At 42.2% G+C, this 23,681-nt stretch overlaps 1 protein-coding gene across 1 annotated transcript; it reads left to right on the forward strand.

Moving 5' to 3' along the window:
* Window positions 1–21,210: 21,210 nt before the first annotated feature.
* On the forward strand, window positions 21,211–23,298 carry LOC109775441 (peroxidase 49). The gene is made up of 3 exons (XM_020334192.4): window positions 21,211–21,649; window positions 22,262–22,453; window positions 22,535–23,298. Exons 1-3 carry the CDS (start codon window positions 21,419–21,421, stop codon window positions 23,117–23,119), a joined length of 1,008 nt encoding a protein of 335 aa, XP_020189781.1. The 5' UTR covers window positions 21,211–21,418; the 3' UTR covers window positions 23,120–23,298.
* Window positions 23,299–23,681: the final 383 nt, after the last annotated feature.

Raw genomic sequence — 23,681 nt, forward strand, 5'->3', positions numbered from 1 at the left:
TACTTTGGTACCTCCCTGCTAAACTAATAGCAAGGCACACATCAGGTCTGGTACACAGCATTGCATACATGATAGAGCCTATGGCTGAAGCATAGGGAACATCTTTCATTTTCTCTCTATCTTCTGCAGTGGTCGGGCATTGAGTCTTACTCAACTTCACACCTTGTAACACAGGCAAGAACCCTTTCTTTGCATGATCCATTTTGAACTTCTTCAAAACTTTGTCAAGGTATGTGCTTTGTGAAAGTCCTATTAAGTGTCTTGATCTATCTCTATAGATCTTGATGCCCAATATATAAGCAGCTTCACCGAGGTCCTTCATTGAAAAAACTCTTATTCAAATATGCCTTTATGCTATCCAGAAATTCTATATCATTTCCGATCAATAATATGTCATCCACATATAATATCAGAAATGCTACAGAGCTCCCACTCACTTTCTTGTAAATATAGGCTTCTCCAAAAGTCTGTATAAAACCATATGCTTTGATCACACTATCAAAACGTTTATTCCAACTCCGAGAGGCTTGCACCAGTCCATAAATGGATCGCTGGAGCTTGCACACTTTGTTAGCTTCCTTTGGATCGACAAAACCTTCCGGTTGCATCATATACAACTCTTCTTCCAGAAATCCGTTCAGGAATGCAGTTTTGACATCCATTTGCCAAATTTCATAATCATAAAATGCGACAATTGCTAACATGATTCGGACAGACTTAAGCATAGCTACGGGTGAGAAAGTCTCATCGTAGTCAACCCCTTGAACTTGTCGAAAACCTTTTGCAACAAGTCGAGCTTTATAGACAGTAACATTACCGTCAGCGTCAGTCTTCTTCTTGAAGATCCATTTATTCTCGATGGCCTGCTGATCATCGGGCAAGGCAACCAAAGTCCACACTTTGTTCTCATACATGGATCCCATCTCAGATTTCATGGCCTCAAGCCATTTTTCGGAATCTGGGCTCACCATCGCTTCTTCATAGTTCGTAGGTTCATCATGGTCCAGTAACATAACCTCCAGAACAGGATTACCGTACCACTCTGGTGTGGATCTTACTCTGGTTGACCTACGAGGTTCAGTAACAACTTGATCTGAAGTTTCATGATCATCATCATTAACTTCCTCATTAATTGGTATAGACGTCACAGGAACCGGTTTCTGTGATGAACTACTTTCCAATAAGGGAGCAGATACAATTACCTCATCAAGTTCTACTTTCCTCCCACTCACTTCTTCCGAGAGAAACTCCTTCTCCAGAAAGGATCCATTCTTGGCAACGAATGTCTTGGCTTCGGATCTGTGATAGAAGGTGTACCCAACAGTTTCCTTTGGGTATCCTATGAAGACACATTTCTCTGACTTGGGTTCGAGCTTATCAGGTTGAAGCTTTTTCACATAAGCATCGCAGCCCCAAGCTTTAAGAAACGACAACTTTGGTTTCTTGCCAAACCACAGTTCATAAGGCGTCGTCTCAACGGATTTTGATGGTGCCCTATTTAACGTGAATGCGGCCGTCTCTAAAGCATAACCCCAAAACGATAGCGGTAAATCAGTAAGAGATATCATAGATTGCACCATATCTAGTAAAGTACGATTACGACATTCAGACACACCATTACGCTGTGGTGTTCCGGTTGGCGTGAGTTGCGAAACTATTCCGCATTGTTTCAAATGTAGACCAAACTTGTAACTCAAATATTCTCCTCCACGATCAGATCGTAGAAACTTTATTTTCTTGTTACGATGATTTTCAACTTCACTCTGAAATTCTTTGAACTTTTCAAATGTTTCAGACTTATGTTTCATTAAGTAGATATACCCATATCTTCTTAAATCATCTGTGAAGGTGAGAAAATAACGATACCCGCCGCGAGCCTCAACATTCATTGGACCACATACATCAGTATGTATGATCTTCAATAAATCAGTTGCTCGCTCCATAGTTCTGAAGAACGGCGTTTTAGTCATCTTGCCTATGAGGCATGGTTCGCAAGTACCAAGCGATTCATAATCAAGTGATTCCAAAAGTTCATCGGTATGGAGTTTCTTCATGCGCTTTACACCAATATGACCCAAACGGGAGTGCCACAAATAAGTTGCACTATCATTATCAACTCTGCATCTTTTGGCTTCAACATTATGAATATCTGTATCACTACTATCGAGATTCGTCAAAAATAGACCACTCTTCAAGGGTGCATGACCATAAAAGATATTACTCGTATAAATAGAACAACCATTATTCTCTGATTTAAATGAATAACCGTCTCGCATCAAACAAGATCCAGATATAATGTTCATGCTCAACGCTGGCACCAAATAACAATTATTTAGGTCTAATACTAATCCCGAAGGTAGATGTAGAGGTAGCGTGCCGACGGCGATCACATCGACTTTGGAACCGTTTCCCACGCGCATCGTCACCTCGTCCTTAGCCAGTGTCCGCTTAATCCGTAGTCCCTGTTTTGAGTTGCAAATATTAGCAATAGAACCAGTATCAAATACCCAGGTGCTACTGCGAGCTCTGGTAAGGTACACATCAATAACATGTATATCACATATACCTTTGTTCACCTTGCCATCCTTCTTATCCGCCAAATACTTGGAGCAGTTCCGCTTCCATTGACCAGTCTGCTTGCAGTAGAAGCACTCAGTCTCAGGCTTAGGTCCAGACTTGGGTTTCTTCTCCTGAGCAGCAACTTGTTTGCTGTTCTTCTTGAAGTTCCCCTTCTTCTTCCCTTTGCCCTTTTTCTTGAAACTGGTGGTCTTATTGACCATCAACACTTGATGCTCTTTCTTGATTTCTTCCTCCGCAGCCTTTAGCATTGCGAAGAGCTCAGGAATCGTCTTATCCATCCATTGCATGTTATAGTTCATCGCAAAGCTCTTGTAGCTTGGTGGCAGTGATTGAAGAATTCTGTCAATGACGCTATCATCCGGAAGATTAACTCCCAGTTGAATCAAGTGATTGTTATACCCAGACATTTTGAGTATATGCTCACTGACAGAACTATTCTCCTCCATCTTGCAGCTGTAGAACTTATTGGAGACTTCACATCTCTCAATCCGGGCATTTTCTTGAAATATTAACTTCAACTCCTGGAACATCTCATATGCTCCATGACGTTCAAAACGTCGTTGAAGTCCCGGTTCTAAGCCGTAAAGCATGGCACACTGAACTATCGAGTAGTCATCAGCTTTGCTCTGCCAGACGTTCATAACATCTGGTGTTGCTCCTGCAGCAGGTTTGGCACCCAGCGGTGCTTCCAGGACGTAATTCTTCCGTGCAGCAATGAGGATAATCCTCAAGTTACGGACCCAGTCCGTGTAATTGCTAACATCATCTTTCAACTTTGCTTTCTCAAGGAACGCATTAAAATTCAACGGAACAATAGCACGAGCCATCTATCTACAACAAACATAGACATGCAAAATACTATCAGATACTAAGTTCATGATAAATTTAAGTTCAATTAATCATATTACTTAAGAACTCCCACTTAGATAGACATCCCTCTAATCATCTAAGTGATCACGTGATCCAAATCAACTAAACCATAACCGATCATCACATGAAATGGAGTTGTTTTCAATGGTGAAAATCACTATGTTGATCATATCTACTATATGATTCACGCTCGACCTTTCGGTCTCAGTGTTCGGAGGCCATATCTGCATATGCTAGGCTCGTCAAGTTTAACCTGAGTATTCTGCGTGTGCAAAACTGGCTTGCACCCGTTGTAGATGGACGTAGAGCTTATCACACCCGATCATCACGTGGTGTCTGGGCACGATGAACTTTGGCAACGGTGCATACTCAGGGAGAACACTTTTATCTTGAAATTTAGTGAGAGATCATCTTATAATGCTACCGTCAATCAAAGCAAGATAAGATGCATAAAAGATAAACATCACATGCAATCAATATAAGTGATATGATATGGCCATCATCATCTTGTGCTTGTGATCTCCATCTCCGAAGCACCATCATGATCACCATCGTCACCGGCGCGACACCTTGATCTCCATTGTAGCATCATTGTCGTCTCGCCAATTATTGCTTCTACGACTATCGCTACCGCTTAGTGATAAAGTAAAGCAATTACAGGGCGATTGCATTGCATACAATAAAGCGACAACCATATGGCTCCTGCCAGTTGCCGATAACTCGTTTACAAAACATGATCATCTCATACAATAAAATATAGCATCATGCCTTGACCATATCACATCACAACATGCCCTGCAAAAACAAGTTAGACGTCCTCTACTTTGTTGTTGCAAGTTTTACGTGGCTGCTACGGGCTGAGCAAGAACCGTTCTTACCTACGCATCAAAACCACAATGATAGTCTGTCAAGTTAGTGCTGTTTTAACCTTCTCAAGGACCGGGCGTAGCCACACTCGGTTCAACTAAAGTTGGAGAAACTGACACCCGCCAGCCACATGTGTGCAAAGCACATCGGTAGAACCAGTCTCGCGTAAGCGTACGCGTAATGTCGGTCCGGGCCGCTTCATCCAACAATACCGCCGAACCAAAGTATGACATGCTGGTAAGCAGTATGACTTGTATCGCCCACAACTCACTTGTGTTCTACTCGTGCATATAACATCAACGCATAAAACCTGGCTCGGATGCCACTGGGGACGTAGTAATTTCAAAAAAATTCCTACGCACATGCAAGATCATGGTGATGCATAGCAACGAGAGGGGAGAGTGTGTCCACGTACCCTCGTAGACCAAAAGCGGAAGCATTAACACAACGCGGTTGATATAGTCGTACGTCTTCACGATCCGACCGATCAAGTACCGAACGTACGACACCTCCGAGTTCAGCACATGTTCAACTCGATGACGTCCCTCGAACTCCGATCCAGCCGAGCTTTGAGGGAGAGTTCCGTCAGCACGACGGCGTGGTGACGATGATGATGTTCTACTGACGCAGGGCTTCGCCTAAGCACCGCTACGATATGACCGAGGTGGATTATGGTGGAGGGGGGAACCGCACACGGCTAAGAGATCCAAGGGATCAATTGTTGTATCTCTAGGGGGTGCCTCCCTCCCCGTATATAAAGGAGTGGAGGAGGGGGAGGGGGCCGGCCACCCTTGGCACGCCCCATGAGGAATCCTACTCCCACCGGGAGTAGGACTGCCCCCTTCCATGTTGGAGTAGGAGAGGAGAGGGAAGGAGAGAGAGGGGGAAAGGAAAGGGGGGGGGCGCCGCCCCCCTCCTAGTCTAATTCGAACTTGGGGGAGGGGCGCGCGGCTGCCCCTTGGCCGCCTCTCCTCTTCCACCACTTGGGCCCATGAGGCCCAATAACCTCCGGGGGGTTCCGGTAACCCCCCCGGTACTCCGGTATATATCCGATAACCCCCGGAACCATTCCGGTGTCCGAATATAGTCGTCCAATATATCAATCTTCGTGTCTCAACCATTTCAAGACTCCTCGTCATGTCCGTGATCACATCTGGGACTCCAAACTACCTTCGGTACATCAAAACACATAAACTCATAATATAACCGTGATCGAACTTTAAGCATGCGGACCTACGGGTTCGAGAACTATGTAGACATGACCGAGACACGTCTCCGGTCAATAACCAATAGCGGAACCTGGATGCTCATATTGTCTCCCACATATTCTACGAAGATCTTTATCGGTCAAACCGCATAACAACATACGTTGTTCCCTTTGTCATAGGTATGTTACTTGCCCGAGATTCGATCGTCGGTATCTCAATACCTAGTTCAATCTTGTTACCAGCAAGTCTCTTTACTCGTTTCGTAATACATCATCCCGCAACTAACTCATTAGTTGCAATGCTTGCAAGGCTTAAGTGATGTACATTACCGAGTGGGCCCAGAGATACCTCTCCGACAATCGGAGTGACAAATCCTAATCTCGAAATACGCCAACCCAACAAGTACCTTCGGAGACACCTGTAGAGCACCTTTATAATCACCCAGTTACGTTGTGACGTTTGGTAGCACACAAAGTGTTCCTCTGGTAAACGGGAGTTGCATAATCTCATAGTCATAGGAACATGTATAAGTCATGAAGAAAGCAATAGCAACATACTAAACGATCAAGTTCTAAGCTAACGGAATGGGTCAAGTCAATCACATCATTCTCCTAATGATGTGATCCCGTTAATCAAATGACAACTCTTTGTCTATGGCTAAGAAACATAACCATCTTTGATTAACGAGCTAGTCAAGTAGAGGCATACTAGTGACACCCTGTTTGTCTATGTATTCACACATGTATCATGTTTCCGGTTCATACAATTCTAGCATGAATAATGAACATTTATCATGATATAAGGAAATAAATAATAACTTTATTATTGCCTCTAGGGCATATTTCCTTCAATAGTAGCATTGTCCCTTTTTATATATTTTTTGGGCCTCCTTTTTTTGGCCTTTTTTTTGGGACAATGCTCTATGAATGATGATCATCACACTTCTATTTATTTACAATTCAATGATTACAACTCGATACTAGAACAAAGTATGACTCTATATGAATGCCTCCGGCGGTATACCGGGATAGGCAATGAATCAAGAGTGACATGTATGAAAAATTATGAACGGTGGCTTTGCCACAAATACGATGTCAACTACATGATCATGCAAAGCAATATGACAATGATGAACGTGTCATGATAAACGGAACGGTGGAAAGTTGCATGGCAATATATCTCGGAATGGCTATGGAAATGCCATAATAGGTAGGTATGGTGGCTGTTTTGAGGAAGATATAAGGAGGTTTATGTGTGAAAGAGCGTATCATATCATGGGGTTTGGATGCACCGGCGAAGTTTGCACCAACTCTCAATGTGAGAAAGGGCAATGCACGGTACCGAAGAGGCTAGCAATGATGGAAGGGTAAGAGTGCGTATAATCCATGGACTCAACATTAGTCATAAAGAACTCACATACTTATTGCAAAAATCTACAAGTCATCAAAAACCAAGCACTACGCGCATGCTCCTAGGGGGATAGATTGGTAGGAAAAGACCATCACTCGTCCCCGACCGCCACTCATAAGGAAGACAATCAAAGAACACCTAATGTTTCAAATTTGTTACATAACGTTTACCATACGTGCATGCTACGGGACTTGCAAACTTCAACACAAGTATTTCTCAATTTCACAACTACTCAACTAGCACAACTTTAATATCACTACCTCTATATCTCAAAACAATCATCAATCGTCAAACTTCTCATAGTATTCAACACACTCATAAGAAAGTTTTTTACTAGTCTTGAATACTTAGCATATTAGGATTAATTTTCCTACTTAAGCAAATTACCATGCTGTTTAAGACTCTCAAAATAATATAAGTGAAGCATGAGAGAAAAATTGTTTCTATAAAACAAAACCACCGCCGTGCTCTAAAAGATATAAGTGAAGCACTAGAGCAAAAACTATATAGCTCAAAAGATATAAGCGAAGCGCATAGAGTATTCTAATAAATTCCGAATCATGTGTGTCTCTCTCAAAAGGTGTGTACAACAAGGATGATTGTGATAAACTAAAAAGCAAAGACTCAAATCATACAAGACGCTCCAAGCAAAACACTTATCATGTAGTGAATAAAAATATAGCTCTAAGTAAAGTTACCGATGGAAGTAGACGAAAGAGGGGATGCCTTCCGGGGCATCCCCAAGCTTTGGATTTTTGGTGTCCTTAGATTATCTTGGGGTGCCATGGGCATCCCCAAGCTTAGGCTCTTGCCACTCCTTGTTCCATAATCCATCAAATCTTTTACCCAAAACTTGAAAACTTCACAACACAAAACTTAACAGAAAATCTCGTGAGCTCCGTTAACGAAAAGAAAACAAAACACCACTTCAAGGTACTGTAATGAACTCATTATTTATTTATATTGGTGTTAAACCTACTGTATTCCAACTTCTCTATGGTTTATAAACTATTTTACTAGCCATAGATTCATCAAAATAAGCAAACAACACACAAAAAACAGAATCTGTCAAAAATAGAACAGTCTGTAGTAATCTGTAACTAACGCAAACTTCTGGAACTCCAAAAATTCAGCCAAAATAGGACGATCTAGACAATTTATTTATTGATCAGCAGCAATTGGAATCAATATTTTATTACGTTCTGGTGATTTTAACAATTATTTTCGTGAAAAGAAAGTTTCTGGAATTTTCAGGAAGATCAAATAACTATCATCCAAGAGGATCCTATAGGTTTAACTTGGCACAAACACTAATTAAAACATAAAAACAAATCTAACCAGATGCTAGATCAAATATTTATTCCTAAACAGAAGCAAAAGGCAAAAAACTAAAAATAAAATTGGGTTGCCTCCCAACAAGCGCTATCGTTTAACGCCCCTAGCTAGGCATAGAAGCAAGGATAGATCTAGGTATTGCCATCTTTGGTAGGCAATCCATAAGTGGCTCTCATAATAGATTCATATGGTAGTTTAATTTTCATTATAGGGAAGTGTTCCATGCCTTTCTTTAACGGAAATTGGAATCTAATATTCCCTTCCTTCATATCAATAATTGCACCAATCGTTCTAAGGAAAGGTCTACCAAGAATAATAGGACATGAAGGATTGCAATCTATGTCAAGCACAATAAAATCTACGGGCACATAGTTCCTATTTGCAACAATAAGAACATCATTAATTCTTCCCGATAGGTTTCTTAATGGTGGAATCCGCAAGGTGCAAGTTCAAAGAACAATCATCAAATTCACGGAAACCTAGCAAATCACACAAAGTTTTTGGAATCGTGGAAACACTAGCACCCAAATCACACAAAGCATAGCATTCATGATCTTTAATTTTAATTTTAATAGTAGGTTCCCACTCATCATAAAGTTTCTAGGGATAGAAACTTCCAACTCAAGTTTTTCTTCATAAGATTGCATCAAAGCATCAACGATATGTTTAGTAAAACCTTTATTTTGACTATAAGCATGAGGAGAATTTAGCACGAATTGCAACAAGGAAATACAATCTATCAAAGAGCAATTATCATAATTAAATTCCTTGAAATCCAAAATAGTGGGTTCATTAATATCTAGAGTTTTTATTTCTTCAATCCCACTTTTACCAATTTTTGCATCAAGATCTAACAACTCCGAATTTTTGGAACGCCTTATAGGTAAAGGTGGCTCATATTCAGTCCCATCATTATCAAGATTCATATTGCAAAACAAAGATTTCATAGGAGACACATCAATAACTTTTAGATCTTCATCTTTATTTTCAAAATTTTCTGGCTTAGCGGCCATCTTATTAACTAAGGTGGCCTGCTTATCCGAAACTTCAGCTATTAATTTTTCGAGATGAGCAATCTGAGATTTCAAACCATAAAATTCTTTAGACATATCATCGAGCTCTTTATTCATATAACCCATGAAGTTTTTTTGTTCCTTAAGCTCGTTCCTAAAGAAATTATTATGCTCAAATTGTAAAGTCATAAAACTTCTGACGTTGCTTTCGATCTCTTCTAACCTTTTAAGGTGAAGATCACCAAATCTGGGTAGAGTCATCGTGACAAGCAAGCAATCCAACACACGAGCAAACAAGAAGCAAGCGAAAAAGAGGCGAACAGAAAAGAGAGGGCGAATAAAACGGCAAGGGTGAAGTGGGGGAGAGGAAAACGAGAGGCAAATGGCAAATAATGTAACGCGGGAGATAAGAGTTTGTGATGGGTACTGGGTATGTTGACTTTTGCGTAGACTTCCCGGCAACGGCGCCAGAAATCCTTCTTGCTACCTCTTGAGCACTGCGTTGGTTTTCCCTTGAAGAGGAAAGGGTGATGCAGTAAAGTAGCGTAAGTATTTCCCTCAGTTTTTGAGAACCAAGGTATCAATCCAGTAGGAGGCCACGCTCAAGTCCCTCGCACCTACACAAACAAATAAAAACCTCGCAACCAACGCAATAAAGGGGTTGTCAATCCCTTCACGATCACTTACAGAAGTGAGATCCGATAGATATGATAAGATAAGATTTTTGGTATTTTTATAATAAAGATGCAAAGTAAAATAAAAGAAAATAAAAATAGCTAAGTGTTGGAAGATTAATATGATGGAAAATAGACCCGGGGGCCATAGATTTCACTAGTGGCTTCTCTCAAGAGCATACGTATTACGGTAGGTGAACAAATTACTGTTGAGCAATTGATAGAATTGAGCATAGTTATGAGAATATCTAGGAATGATCATGTATATAGGCATCACGTCCGCGACAAGTAGACCGACTCCTGCCTGCATCTACTACTATTACTCCACACATCGACCGCTATCCAGCATGCATCTAGAGTATTAAGTTCAAAAGAACAGAGTAATGCTTTAAGTAAGATGACATGATGTAGAGGGATAAACTCATGCAATATGATATAAACCCCATCTTGTTATCCTCGATGGCAACAATACAATACGTGCCTTGCTGCCCCTATTGTCACTTGGAAAGGACACCGCAAGATTGAACCCAAAGCTCAGCACTTCTCCCATTGCAAGAAAGATCAATCTAGTAGGCCAAACCAAACTGATAATTCGAAGAGACTTGCAAAGATAACCAATCATACATAAAAGAATTTAGAGAAGATTCAAATATTGTTCATAGATAAACTTGATCATAACCCCACAATTCATCGGTCTCAACAAACACACCGCAAAAGAAGATTACATCGAAGAGATCTCCACGAGAATCATGGAGAACTTTGTATTGAGATCCAAAAAGAGAGAAGAAGCCATCTAGCTAATAACTATGGACCCGAAGGTCTAAGATAAACTACTCACACATCATCGGAGAGGCTATGGTGTTGATGTAGAAGCCCTCCGTGATCAATGCCCCCTCCGGCAGGACGCCGGAAAAGGCCCCAAGATGGGATATCACGGGTACAGAAGGTTGCGGCGGTGGAATTAGGTTTTCGTGGATGCTTCTGTTGATTTGGGGGTACGTAGGTATATATAGGAGGAAGAAGTACGTCAGTGGAGCAACATGGGCCCCACGAAGGTGGAGGGCGCGCCCCCCTACCTCGTGCTCTCCTGGTTGCTTTCTTGACGTAGGGTCCAAGTCCTCTGGATCACGTTCGTTCCGAAAATCACGTTCCCGAAGGTTTCATTCCGTTTGGACTCCGTTTGATATTCTTTTTCTGCGAAACTCTGAAATAGGCAAAAAATAGCAATTTGGGTTGGGCCTCCGGTTAATAGGTTAGTCCCAAAAATAATATAAAAGTGTATAAAAAGCCCATTAATCATCCAAAATAGAATATAATATAGCATGAAGCAATCAAAAATTATAGATAAGTTGGAGACGTATCACTAGACTATATCATTTTGTAGGGATAACTTTCTTTGGCCATGTTATTTTGAGAAGACATGATTGCTTTATTAGTATGCTTGAAGTATTATTGTTTTTATGTCAATATTAAACTTTTGTTTTGAAGCTTATGGATCTAAATATTCTTGCCACAATAAAGAAGATTACATGGATAAATATGTTAGGTAGCATTCCACATCAAAAATTCTGTTTTTATCATTTACCTGCTCGAGGACGAGCAGGAATTAAGCTTGGGGATGCTTGATACTTCTCCAACGTATCTATAATTTTTGATTGTTCCATGCTATTATATTATCTATTTTGGATGTTTTATCTGCATTAATATGCTATTTTATATTATTTTTGGGACTAACCTATTAACCTAGAGCCCAGTGTCAGTTTCTGTTTTCTTTCCTTGTTTTTGAGTTTTACAGAAAAGGAATATCAAACGGAGTCCAAATAAGCTGAAACTTTACGATGAATTTGTATGGACCAGAAGAGACCCACGGGGCATCGGAGATGGACTAGAGGAGTTCCGAGGCAACCACAAGGGTGGAGGGCGCCCCCCTAGGGCGTGCCCCTTGGCTTGTGGGTCCCTCGGGAACTCCCCTGACGTGAGACCGACGCCAAAAATTCCTATAAATCATGAAACCCCCAGAAACAAACCTAGATCGGGAGTTCCGCTACCGAAAACCTCTGTAGCCACGAAAAACCAATCGGGAGCCCATTCCGGCACCCTGTCGGAGGGGGAAACCATCACCGGAGGCCATCTTCATCATCCCGGCGGTCTCCATGACAAGGAGGGAGTAGTTCACCCTCGGGGCTGCGGGTATGTACTAGTAGCATGTGTTTGATCTCTCTCTCTCTCTCGTGTTCTTGATATGGCACGATCTTGATGTACCACGAGCTTTGTTATTATAGTTGAATCATATGGTGTTTCTTCCCCTCTACCTTCTTGTGATGAATTGAGTTTTACCTTTGAGGTTTCACTATTATCAGATTGAATACTATTATGGATTTGAGAACACTTGATGTATGTCTTGCGTGGGATACCCGTGGTGACAATGGGGTGTTCTATTGATTCACTTGATGTATGTTTTGGCACTCAACTCGCGGATTCCCGAGGTGACATTGGGGTAATCTATGCATAGGGGTTGATGCACGTTTTCGTGCTTGTTTCTCCGGTAGGAATCTTAGGGCACTCTTTGAGGTTCTTTATGTTGGATTGAATATTATGAATCTGAAGTTGTTTTATTCATATCGTATAATTGACCCACGGATACTTGTGATGACATTGGAGTATCTAGGTGACATTAGGGTTGATTGATGTGTGCCATGTGGTGTTATTTTACTATGAACTCTAGGGCTGTTTGTGACACTTATAGGAATAGCTCAATGGGTTGATCGAAAAGAATAACTTTGAGGTGGTTTCGTACCCTACAAGCAATTTCATCTTATGTTCTCCGCGATAGGAACATTGGAGTGACTCTTTGTCACACGTTGAGGGATAGCCATATGATTTAATTATGTTGTCATTGTTGAGAGAACTTGCACTAGTGAAAGTATGAACCCTAGGCCTTGTTTTCAAGCATCGCAATACCGTTTTTGCTCACTTTTGTTACTTGCTACCTTGTTGTTTTTATATTTTCAGATTACAAAAACCTATATCTACTATCCATATTACACTTGTATCACCATCTCTCCGTCGAACTAGTGCACCTATAAAATTTACCATTGTATTGGGTGTGTTGGGGATACAAGAGACTCTTTGTTATTTGGTTGCAGGGTTATTTGAGAGAGACCATATTCATCCTACGCCTCCCACAGATTGATAAACCTTAGGTCATCCACTTGAGGGAAATTTGCTACTGTCCTACAAAACTCTGCGCTTGGAGGCCCAACTAGAGTCTACAAGAAGAAGGTTGCGTAGTAGACATCAATAAGGATTATGAATTCTCTGTCGACCCAGAGTTAATTACTTTGGTTGAATCTGATCCTTTCCATGGCTATGAAACTGAAACCGTTGTGGCACACCTCACCAAATTAAATGATATAGCCACCCTTTTTGCTCATGATGATAAAATTCGCTACTATTATATTCTCATATTATTTCCATTCTCATTAAAGGGTGATGCTAAGATATGGTACAATACTCTTGCTCCTGGTTGTGTGCGTAGTCCCCAGGATATGATTTATTACTTCTCTGAAAAATATTTTCCTGCTCAAGCTGCCTTATAGGAAATATTTAACTTTGTGCAAATTGAGGAAGAGAGTCTCCCACAAGCTTGGGGGAGGCTTCTCCAATTGCTTAATGCTTTGCCTGATCGTCCTCTTAAGAAAAATGAAATACTTGATATCTTCTATAATGGACTAACCGATGATTCTAGGGACTTCCTAGATAGTTGTGCTGGTTGTGTTTTCAGGGAACGAACTGTTGAACTAGCTGAGGAATTATTGAAAAACATATTGAAGAATTATGAGATTCATCATGTAATTGAGCTAGTTTTGTTAGGGCTTGATCCCTAGTATCCATTATGTTCTGTGATTGATGTTGTTATGACTTTGCCATGCTTAATGCTTGTCACTTTGGGCCCGGGTGCCATGAATTCAGATATTAACCGTTTTCACCATTATATCTATGTTCTAGATCCGATCTTGCAAGTAATATTCACCTATTACATGTTATGATCCGTAAACCCCGGGGTGACAATAATCGGGATACTTTCCGGTGATGACCGTAGTTTGAGGAGTTCATGTATTCACTATGCATTAAAGCTTTGTTCCAGTTCTCTATTAAAAGTAGGCCTTAATATCCCTTAGTTTCCTTATGGACCCCGCTGCCACGGGAGGATAGGACAAAGATGTCATGCAAGTTCTTTCCATAATTAAGCATGTATGGCTATTTACAGAATACATGCCTACATTATATTTATGAACTGGAGCTAGTTTTGTATCGCCCTAGGTTATGACTGTTATATGATGAATATCATCCAAATCCACCGATCCAATGCCTACGAATTTTCCACATGTTGTTCTTGCTAAGTTACTACTGCTGCTCTTACTGTTACACCTGCTACAAAATCATTGCTATCACTGTTACCGTTACTATTGCTATTACTACCACTATCAAAACTATCACATTACTGTGCTACTGATCATATTGTTGCAGATATTAAATCTCCAGGTGTGGTTGAATTGACAACTCAACTGCTAATACTTGCAAATATTCTTTGGCTCCGCTTGTGTCGAATCTATAAATTTGGGTTGAATACCTACTTGTGGGTTATCAGTTCCTCTAACATATCTTGAATAGGTGGATGAAACTTAAACCACTTCTCCTTACGGTGATCAACATGAGTAGCAAATGATTCACAAAAGGAATCTACTATTTCATAGTCAAGTCCATATTTAGTACTAAACTTATGAAAAGCATATGTTTCAATAAAAGTTTTAACACAATCAAACTCAAGTTTTATACCTGACTTCTTACCTTTGTCGAATTTCCAATCTTTAGAGTTGCGTTTAATTCTTTCTAGAAGACCCCATTGAATTCAATAGTTTTCTTCATAAAACAACCAGCAGAAGAAGTATCGAGCATGGATCGATCATCATGAGAAAGCCAAACATAAAAGTTCTGTATAATAATTTCTCTTGAGAGCTCATGATTGGGGCATGTGTGCATCATAGACTTAAGCCTCCTCCAAGCTTGAGCGATACTTTCTCCTTCACGAGGCCAAAAATTATATGTATATAATTCTGATCACGATGAACCAAATGCATAGGATAGAACTTCTGGTGAAATTCCAATTTCAATTGGTACCAATCCCATGTTACAATATCATCCAATAGCCTATACCATGCCAATGTCTTTCCCTCCAAAGATAAAGGGAATACCTTCTTCTTAACTCCATCCTCGGATAAACCTGCAAGCTTAAACATTGCATAAATTTCTTCCACATAGATTAAGTGCATATTAGGATGTACTGTTTCATCTCCTGCATAAAGATTAGCTAGCAGTTTCTTTAACACACCCGCAGGAATCTCATAATAAATATTTTCAGTAGGTTCAGTAGGTTGAGGGAAAACTCTTATTGCTTCCGTTCGAGGTGAAGATACCCCAACAAGCCCCTCAAAGGATTATTTTCCATAGTAACAAGTGACTGAAAATTTCAGCACGTAATATAAAGGTTTCCTTACCAAAGACACTTCACTCACCGACAACAGCGCCAGAAAAGAGTCCTGATGACCCACAAGTATAGGGAATCAATCATAGTACTTTCGATAAGTAAGAGTGTCGAACACAACGAGGAGCGGAAGGACATGATAAGCGGTTTTCAGCAAGGTGTTCTCTGCAAGTGCTGTAAGTAACAGTGATAGATAGTTTATATCAAGATATTTCGTAACAAGTAACAAATAACAATAGTAGCAAAAGTGCAGCAAGATGGCCCAATCCTTTTTATAGCAAAGGACAAGCCGGAACATTCTCTTATAATAAGCAAAGCGTTCTCGATGACACATGGGAATTGTTGTCTAGTCACGTTCATCATGTTTAGTTGATTCGCGATCGTTACTTTCATAATTTGATATGTGGGTGGACCGGTGCTTGGGTGTTGTTCTTACTTGAACAAGCATCCCACTTATGATTACCCCCTCTCGCAAGCATCCGCAACTACGAAAGAAGAATTAAAATAAATCTAATCATATCATGAAACATATGGATTCAATTAGTCCCTTACGGAATAACACATAAACTAGGGTTTAAGCTTCTGTCACTCTAGCAAACCAGCATCCACTTATTACTCCACAATGCCTTCCCGTATGGTGAAGTGTCATGTAGTCGATATTCACGTGACACCACTAAAGGAAGCAACAGCATACATATCATCAAAATATCGAACGAATACCAACATCACATGATTACTTATAACAAGACTTCTCTCATGTCCTCAAGAACAAAAGTAGCTAAGAAATCATATTCATGTTCAAGATCAGAGGTCTATTGAATATACTTAAGGATCTGAACATCTAATCTTCCACCAAATAGACCAACTACAAGATGTAATCAACACTACTAGCAACCCACATGTACCAATCTAAGGTTTTGGGACAAAGATTGAATACAAGAGATTGAACTAGGGTTTGAGATGAGATGGTGCTGGTGAAAATGTTGATGAAGATTGGTCCTCCCATGATGAGAGGGGTGTTGGTGATGTCGATGGCTTCGATTTTCCCCTCCCAAAGGGAAGTTTCCCCGGCCGAATCGCTCCGCCGGAGAGCAAAAGTGCTCCTGCCCAGGTTCCGTTTCGAGACGGCGGCGCTTCATCCCGAAAATATTCTCCTTATTTTTTTCTAGGGCAAATGGCTCCATATAGCAGAAGATGGGCACCAGAGGCCTGCCAGGGGGCCCACAAGCTCATAGGGCGCGCCCCTGAGCTTATCGCTCCCTGGTGGGCCCCTTCCTGGTATTTCTTCCGCTAATAATTTTCATATATTCCAAAATAATTCTCCGTAAATTTTCGGGTCATTTGGAGTTGTGCAGAATAGCTATCTCTGTTGTAGCCCTTTCCGGTCCAAAATTCCAGCTGCCGGTAATCTTCCTCTTCATGTGGAACTTGCAAAATAAGAGAGAAAAGACATAAGAATTGCATTATAAAGTGAAATAACAATTCAAGACACAATAAATAACAGTAGAAAAACATGATGCAAAATGGACGTATCACTCCACCTGCTCTGGGAGTGGAGTTGTGGAGCGGCGGTACTCCAAACATGGCCTTAGTGTGTTTAGGGGGTAGGGTCTGTCGCCCAGCTCCATGTTCCGGTGCGGTCAAAATCTCACACTTTCCATAGGTTGCGTACGTTATTATTTTCCAAAAGCATATATAGGAAGACATTGGATATCACTCCCTCTGTTTGTCGATGAACAGAACACTTCACAAAATGGGAATGTGTGATAAAACAGTTTAATCATCGCTTGAAAGCCAAGGGTATTGTAATAGAACAAAGCAACTGTCAACTTGTCTTCATCTATAATCAACTAGCATCGTAGAACAATTATCTGTAGTGATTAACGTTTTCATTTGTAGGCTTATGTGCCAAGTGATCTAATAAAAAAATTCAAAAAGGAGGAGTACCCCCAGCCTCTCTTTTGATGCACACAGCCATCTTATTAAATAAACCAGGTCCAAAACAAAGTCTTAAAACAGTAGTACGACCACCGCAAAAAATAAATTTGCCACAACCACGAAACAATAGGGAAAGATGACTAAACATCTATGATATTATTGGACCGCCATCCAAATCCAAATCGGTTGTAAGTATCCCGTGCAACCATCTCTCATCGGTTGCACCCAATATCCATATGCTCCCTGTGGTTCACATGGCCGAGTAACGATCACATACGGATTCGAGTGATGTAATTAAATGGGTATTGTAATAGTCAACAAAGCAGCCGTCAACTTGTCTTCGTCTATGATCAACTAGCATCGTAGAACAATTATCTGTAGTGATTAACGTTTTCATTTGTAGGCTTGTGTGCCAAGTGATGTAATTAAATGCTTGCCCTGTCTCATAACTCGGGTCAAAAGGCTTGCATGCGTAACCGAGTATATGTGAACATGAAGAAGAACAAGGGTAAGACTTGACCTACTAGGACCGGGAAATAGAGAAGCCAAACAGAACATACTATGGAAAAGGAAGAGTAGATTAATAGCATTGCTCTGATGTGTTTGTTTTAAAATTATAAGATTGCTTACAAGCATAATGAGTTTGGTAAAAAGGACATCTGAATACTATACATTAGCCACTCTCTTATCAATCTTGTAGTAGCTGTTTAAGTTGTACTCCTAATAAATCATTGGCAGATCATTTGCGAATCTTTAATCTGAAAGTCTGTTGGTTACCTTCTAAGAAATATGTGTAGGACCTATTCAAGCTTTGGCCGAGCCTTTTTCCTCCAGAGTAAGCACGGGTTGCTATGTATGCTAGCTGCTATATATGATTTGAATATAAGAGTAACATAGGGACGTGGAGGGGCAGAAAACAATTATGAATCAGAGTGATCCTAACACCTAGAGCAGAAATCACTTGTGTGTCTCCCACAAATTTTAAATTTAGCAGCACTGATGATAGGTTTGTGGTCTCTTTTGAGGCATGTAGCGTGCTCTTGCTATGGCTTAGTTTTACCAGACCAGACCCCTAGCGTGCGTGAAGACTTTAGACAGTGAGCCGACTTGTTGTGTTTGTTGCTATCTCTGTGTCGAGAAACATGAGATTTCTGACTATAGTCCAGTTCACCTTTTGAAACTTTAACCACGAGTACGTGCTAAAAAAGAAGTGTATGGAGTAGGCATGTTTTCTTTGGATTTTTTCTTAGGCATAGTACAAGTGAAAAATAGTGGACTGTAATAAATGGAACTGCACGTACCAACCTCAACCTGCCACTGATGTGTGCGTGTGCGTGTGAGCCAGCCAGTCTCTGACTGAAACTGAAAGTAACCACCACCACCACCACCACCACCACGCACGCAGCTGAGATGTTTCATTTGAAGAAACGGAGGAGGCTGGTAGATATGCACGCTAGCACTGCTGGCCGGTGACTGGAGGTAGCATTGGTACAGCCAGCCAGGTCCTTCCGGCGACTAGACTAGTAGTAACCTGCTCCCCGTGCCAAGCCGGAACGGAATGATCACGCATGCATGCCCACTCTGACCCTGTCCTACAGAGTGAGTTGGTACATCATCGCGCGTGCATCCCCGGCCTTTGACTTCATCGCATCATCAGTCGCAATCCATCGGTTGGCTGACTTGGGTTGGGAGGGAGATCTGCTGCCAGCGCCACAACCGTCTGTGTAGCCAAAACGTAGCCAAATCCAAATCTGCTATAGTTATATGCGAACCCAACCCGGACGCGGCTTTTTTCTCCTATGTGCATATGCATCCATTGTCGAAAACACACATTTTAAAAAGTTGAAAAATTCGGAACAAAAATCCCGCGTGTATATCCGGACATTTTATGTCCGTTCACAAGGTTTCGGTGAAAAACGACGTTTTTTGTGGCTTGTGTAAAAAAGATAAAGAAATGCCTCGTGAATAGTTAGAATGAAGCATCAGAAATTGTCTTTTTTACACAAGCCACAAAAAACGTCGTTTTTCACCGAAACCTTGTGAACGGACATAAAATGTCCGGTTATACACGCGGGATTTTTGTTCCGAATTTTTTAACTTTTCAAAATGTGTATTTCGACAATGGATGCATATGCACGTAGGAGCAAAGGGAATACCCCCAACCGTACCCCGGTATACATATACAATCGCCAACAACAACACACAGGGGCCTGCATTAATCAGTATAATGATGATTAACAATGCTTACTCTTGCGTATAACAAAAGTAGTATGGTTCATTTGGAAGCAAAGCCTCTACTTTGATCACCGCCTTTTTCTACTTACTTTGTCTTCTCCATTTCACACGTGAAGAGGAGAGTATGTATACGTAGACTACCGTCTAGTGTAATGTGTTGCGCGTGCTAAAATATGTATTATTATTTTCATGCAAAAAATTTACGAGAAAACTAGACTACCTATTTATTGAAACTTCATAATTTGCACCTAAGGAAATTTGATCAGCTTCAAGGGTTTAATGTGTCAAACTAAATGGAAAATATGGTTCGACAATAGTCGAATTGCTAACATCTATTGCAAACGGCCTGCCATCATGTGACAAATAGATGGTCAAACTGAGATTCCTTTTATAGGAGTACTAACATATAGACAACATGTATATCCTTGGAATTATATATACTAGTACGGAAATTGCGTTTGGCTCCGGGGCTCCATGGAGACTGGTTTTTGAGAAATACAAAAAAACTATTTTTTTTAGGTTTAAAAAGATTCTAGAACAAAATGCACACATACCTACAGATGTATACTACTTGTCAGTAAAGTTTCATAGTGAAATTCAATTTTGTGCGAGCTACCAAAAAATAAAACAAAATCATACTCCTTCCGTCCGGAAATACTTGTCGGAGAAATGGATAAAAATGGGTGTGTCTAGAATTAAATTGCGTCTAGATACATCCATTCCTTCGACAAGTATTTTCGGACGGAGGAAATATATTTGTAGCACATGTGCTATTCCCTACGTATAAAACAACACATTTTTTTGTACATCTCACATCAAAATGCATTTCATAGTATACATCTCTATGTTGGCTTTTGAATTTTTGAAAATTTGGGGCTTCGTCGAAGCCCAAGAACCAAAATCCTCTCTCTGCTGCTTGTCACTTGTTACTTTTAGTGTGTGTCTGCCTGCCGTGAAGCAAGAAAGTTAAAAGGCAATATGGATATACCCAGGGTGTACGAAAGTATAATGATGAACCCCGGATACACGAATTGTGATGATTCTACGATAAGAGCGGAAACAACGCATGCGCGAATGATGATTATACGTATCCGAGTAGTATGTGTTGGATGATGGCTCCGCGGGGACGCACCATGCATGCAAAGTTGGCAACACGGTCCGGCGGTAGATATCGCAATTTGTAAGCTTGATCACACATATGATATGTGGTATATATCGTCGTCACTCACGTGTTGCTCGAGGCCTGAGCATGGTTGGCCGGGGGTTAAAGTGAGACATGTGATGAGATGACAGATCAGCATATTGCAATTATCGAAGCTGCATTCACGAAAGTTTAATCTTCCATGGAGCCCGGCCCAGACAAGGCACGCACACTGGCAGAGTACTGGTAGCACTTTGTGCTCTTTAGGCCTTGGCTTGGGGCCAAGTTTGGAGCTCTTCCGTTGGAGTTGCTTGATGGGAGAATTATTGAGGAAGCAGTTGAAAACAGGTGCCCATCTAACGGGATTGCCTAACCACCCTGCCGCCAGCTCCATCTCACCATCCGTCCTCTGCTCTCGAAACCACCCTTCTTCTTCCCCGGCCACTCCCTAGACGCGCCCCCATCCCATCCCCCTGCTATATAAACCCACTCCATGTTCACCTCTTCTCACCACCCACAACACGGGAAGCAGCTCTCCGGTCTTCTCTCACTTGCAACCGTAGTGCAGCAAAGCAAAGTAGTTTCCTCACACCCATACATCCATGGCGACCTCCATGGTTTGCCTGGTTGCGCTCTGCCTCTTGTCTCCGCTGCTCCTCGCCGGCGCCGTCGTCGGCAACCCGGGTTACGGCGGCCTGTTCCCGCAGTTCTACGACCACTCGTGCCCCAAGGCCAAGGAGATCGTGCACTCCATCGTGGCGCAGGCCGTGGCCAGGGAGACCAGGATGGCCGCCTCCCTCGTCAGGCTGCATTTCCATGACTGCTTCGTCAAGGTACCTCCATACTCTGCTCCCTCTCTGCTGTACCAGTGCTGTTTGCAACTTTGCATGCATGCCCTCACAAAGCTACGAGGATATACTTGGTGAACATACTCCATGCAAATGCGCTACAGCGAATTCGTTGCCTCAGATTATTTACTCTACGTTCACCGCGATAATTAAGATGTGCATTTTATGTGTTAGCACTCTTACCTCTCGGAACACATAACTGAACGTGCAAACTGTTCTATTTCAGCTTTAAAGCTTTTGCTATAATTGCACCTTGGTATCAGGAAAAAACATCACTAGATATGAACTCTAGGAGCATGGAGGAATCTAGTTTTCTAGGCAAACTGTTTAACCAGTGATGTGACGAGATAGCCTACCTACATTGCCCATGTGAGCGCTGCTTTTGTGTTTGTCTGGGTGGCGGCATGATCGAGTCAGTACCGTGATTGATTAACCTGAATAACGCTGATATCCATGCAACGTATAGCACGTTAACTCAACGCATGTGCCTCTGCCCTATGTGCTACTGTTAGCTAATCTTTTTCATGTGTGCGCCTAATTAACCACGCCACGTACGTAATCTAAATAAACTTTTCTGGTATCTTGCTGTGATTGCAGGGGTGCGACGCGTCCGTGCTGCTTGACAACAGCACCAACATCATCAGCGAGAAGGGGTCCAACCCCAACAAGAACTCCCTCAGGGGCTTCGAGGTCGTCGACCAGATCAAGGCCGCCCTCGAGGCCGCCTGCCCCGGCACCGTCTCCTGCGCCGACATCCTCGCCCTCGCCGCCCGCGACTCCACCATCCTCGTATGTCACCGTTAAACACCACCACCAACAACACTTCTATTCCCGGTTCTTAATTTGACATGGAAATGGACCTGCATGCAGGTTGGCGGGCCTTTCTGGGACGTGCCGCTGGGCCGGAGGGACTCTCTGGGCGCCAGCATCCAGGGCTCCAACCAAGGCATCCCGGCACCCAACAACACCCTCCCCACCATCATCACCAAGTTCAAGCGCCTCGGCCTCAACGTCGTGGACGTCGTCGCGCTCTCGGGCGGCCACACCATCGGCCTGTCCCGGTGCACCAGCTTCCGGCAGAGGCTGTACAACCAGTCGGGCAACGGCCTGGCCGACGGCACGCTGGACGTGTCCTTCGCGGCGCAGCTGAGGCAAGGCTGCCCCCGCTCCGGCGGCGACGACAACCTCTTCCCGCTGGACGTGGTCAGCTCCACCAAGTTCGACAACTACTACTTCAAGAACATCCTGGCCGGCAGGGGCCTGCTCAGTTCGGACGAGGTGCTGCTGACCAAGAGCGCCGAGACGGCGGCGCTGGTGAAGACGTACGCCAACGACGTGCACCTCTTCTTCCAGCACTTCGCGCAGTCCATGGTGAACATGGGCAACATCACCCCGCTCACCGGGTCGCAGGGCGAGATCAGGAAGAACTGCAGGAGGCTCAACAACTTCCACTAATTAAGTGGCTGGAAATTAAATGCTTAGCTGCTTGCTTTGTGTGTGCCTTGATTTTTTTTTCCTTTCTTTGTAATAAGCAAGTGTGGTTGTGTGCTTTGGAATTCCAGAAGATTGTGTCTTGTGATCGAGCCCCAACTTCATAATTGATCACGTAAAAGAATCGATCGATCGGATCTTAACTTGAGGTGTCATTTTTTTTTTCACATTGTTGTGTCAGGGAATATATACCTACCGACTACCGTGTACTCACTGGCGTGGCAGTTGCCTATTCACGTTACCGTCGGGAAAACTAATCAGTAGGAGTAGTAATTTCATGGTGGTGGCAGTGAGCGAGCACCTCGCATGGGGGTCATGTGGAATCTGGCTCAGCGTCCAACGGCCGGAACGAGAAATGCCAAGCATATGTGTCATCTTGGTCAGTAGAACTACTACTCCTAATAATTAGGGGGTGTTTGGTTTCAGGGACTTTTTTTGTGTTGGGACTAAAAAAAATCCCTAGCAAACCTAACAGGGAGAGACTTTTTTAGGACTTTTTGCTAAAAGTTCTTAAAAGCACCTCCTT

The sequence above is a fragment of the Aegilops tauschii genome, chromosome 3 (genome assembly GCF_002575655.3).
Source record: "Aegilops tauschii subsp. strangulata cultivar AL8/78 chromosome 3, Aet v6.0, whole genome shotgun sequence".
Classification (NCBI taxonomy): Eukaryota; Viridiplantae; Streptophyta; class Magnoliopsida; order Poales; family Poaceae; genus Aegilops; species Aegilops tauschii.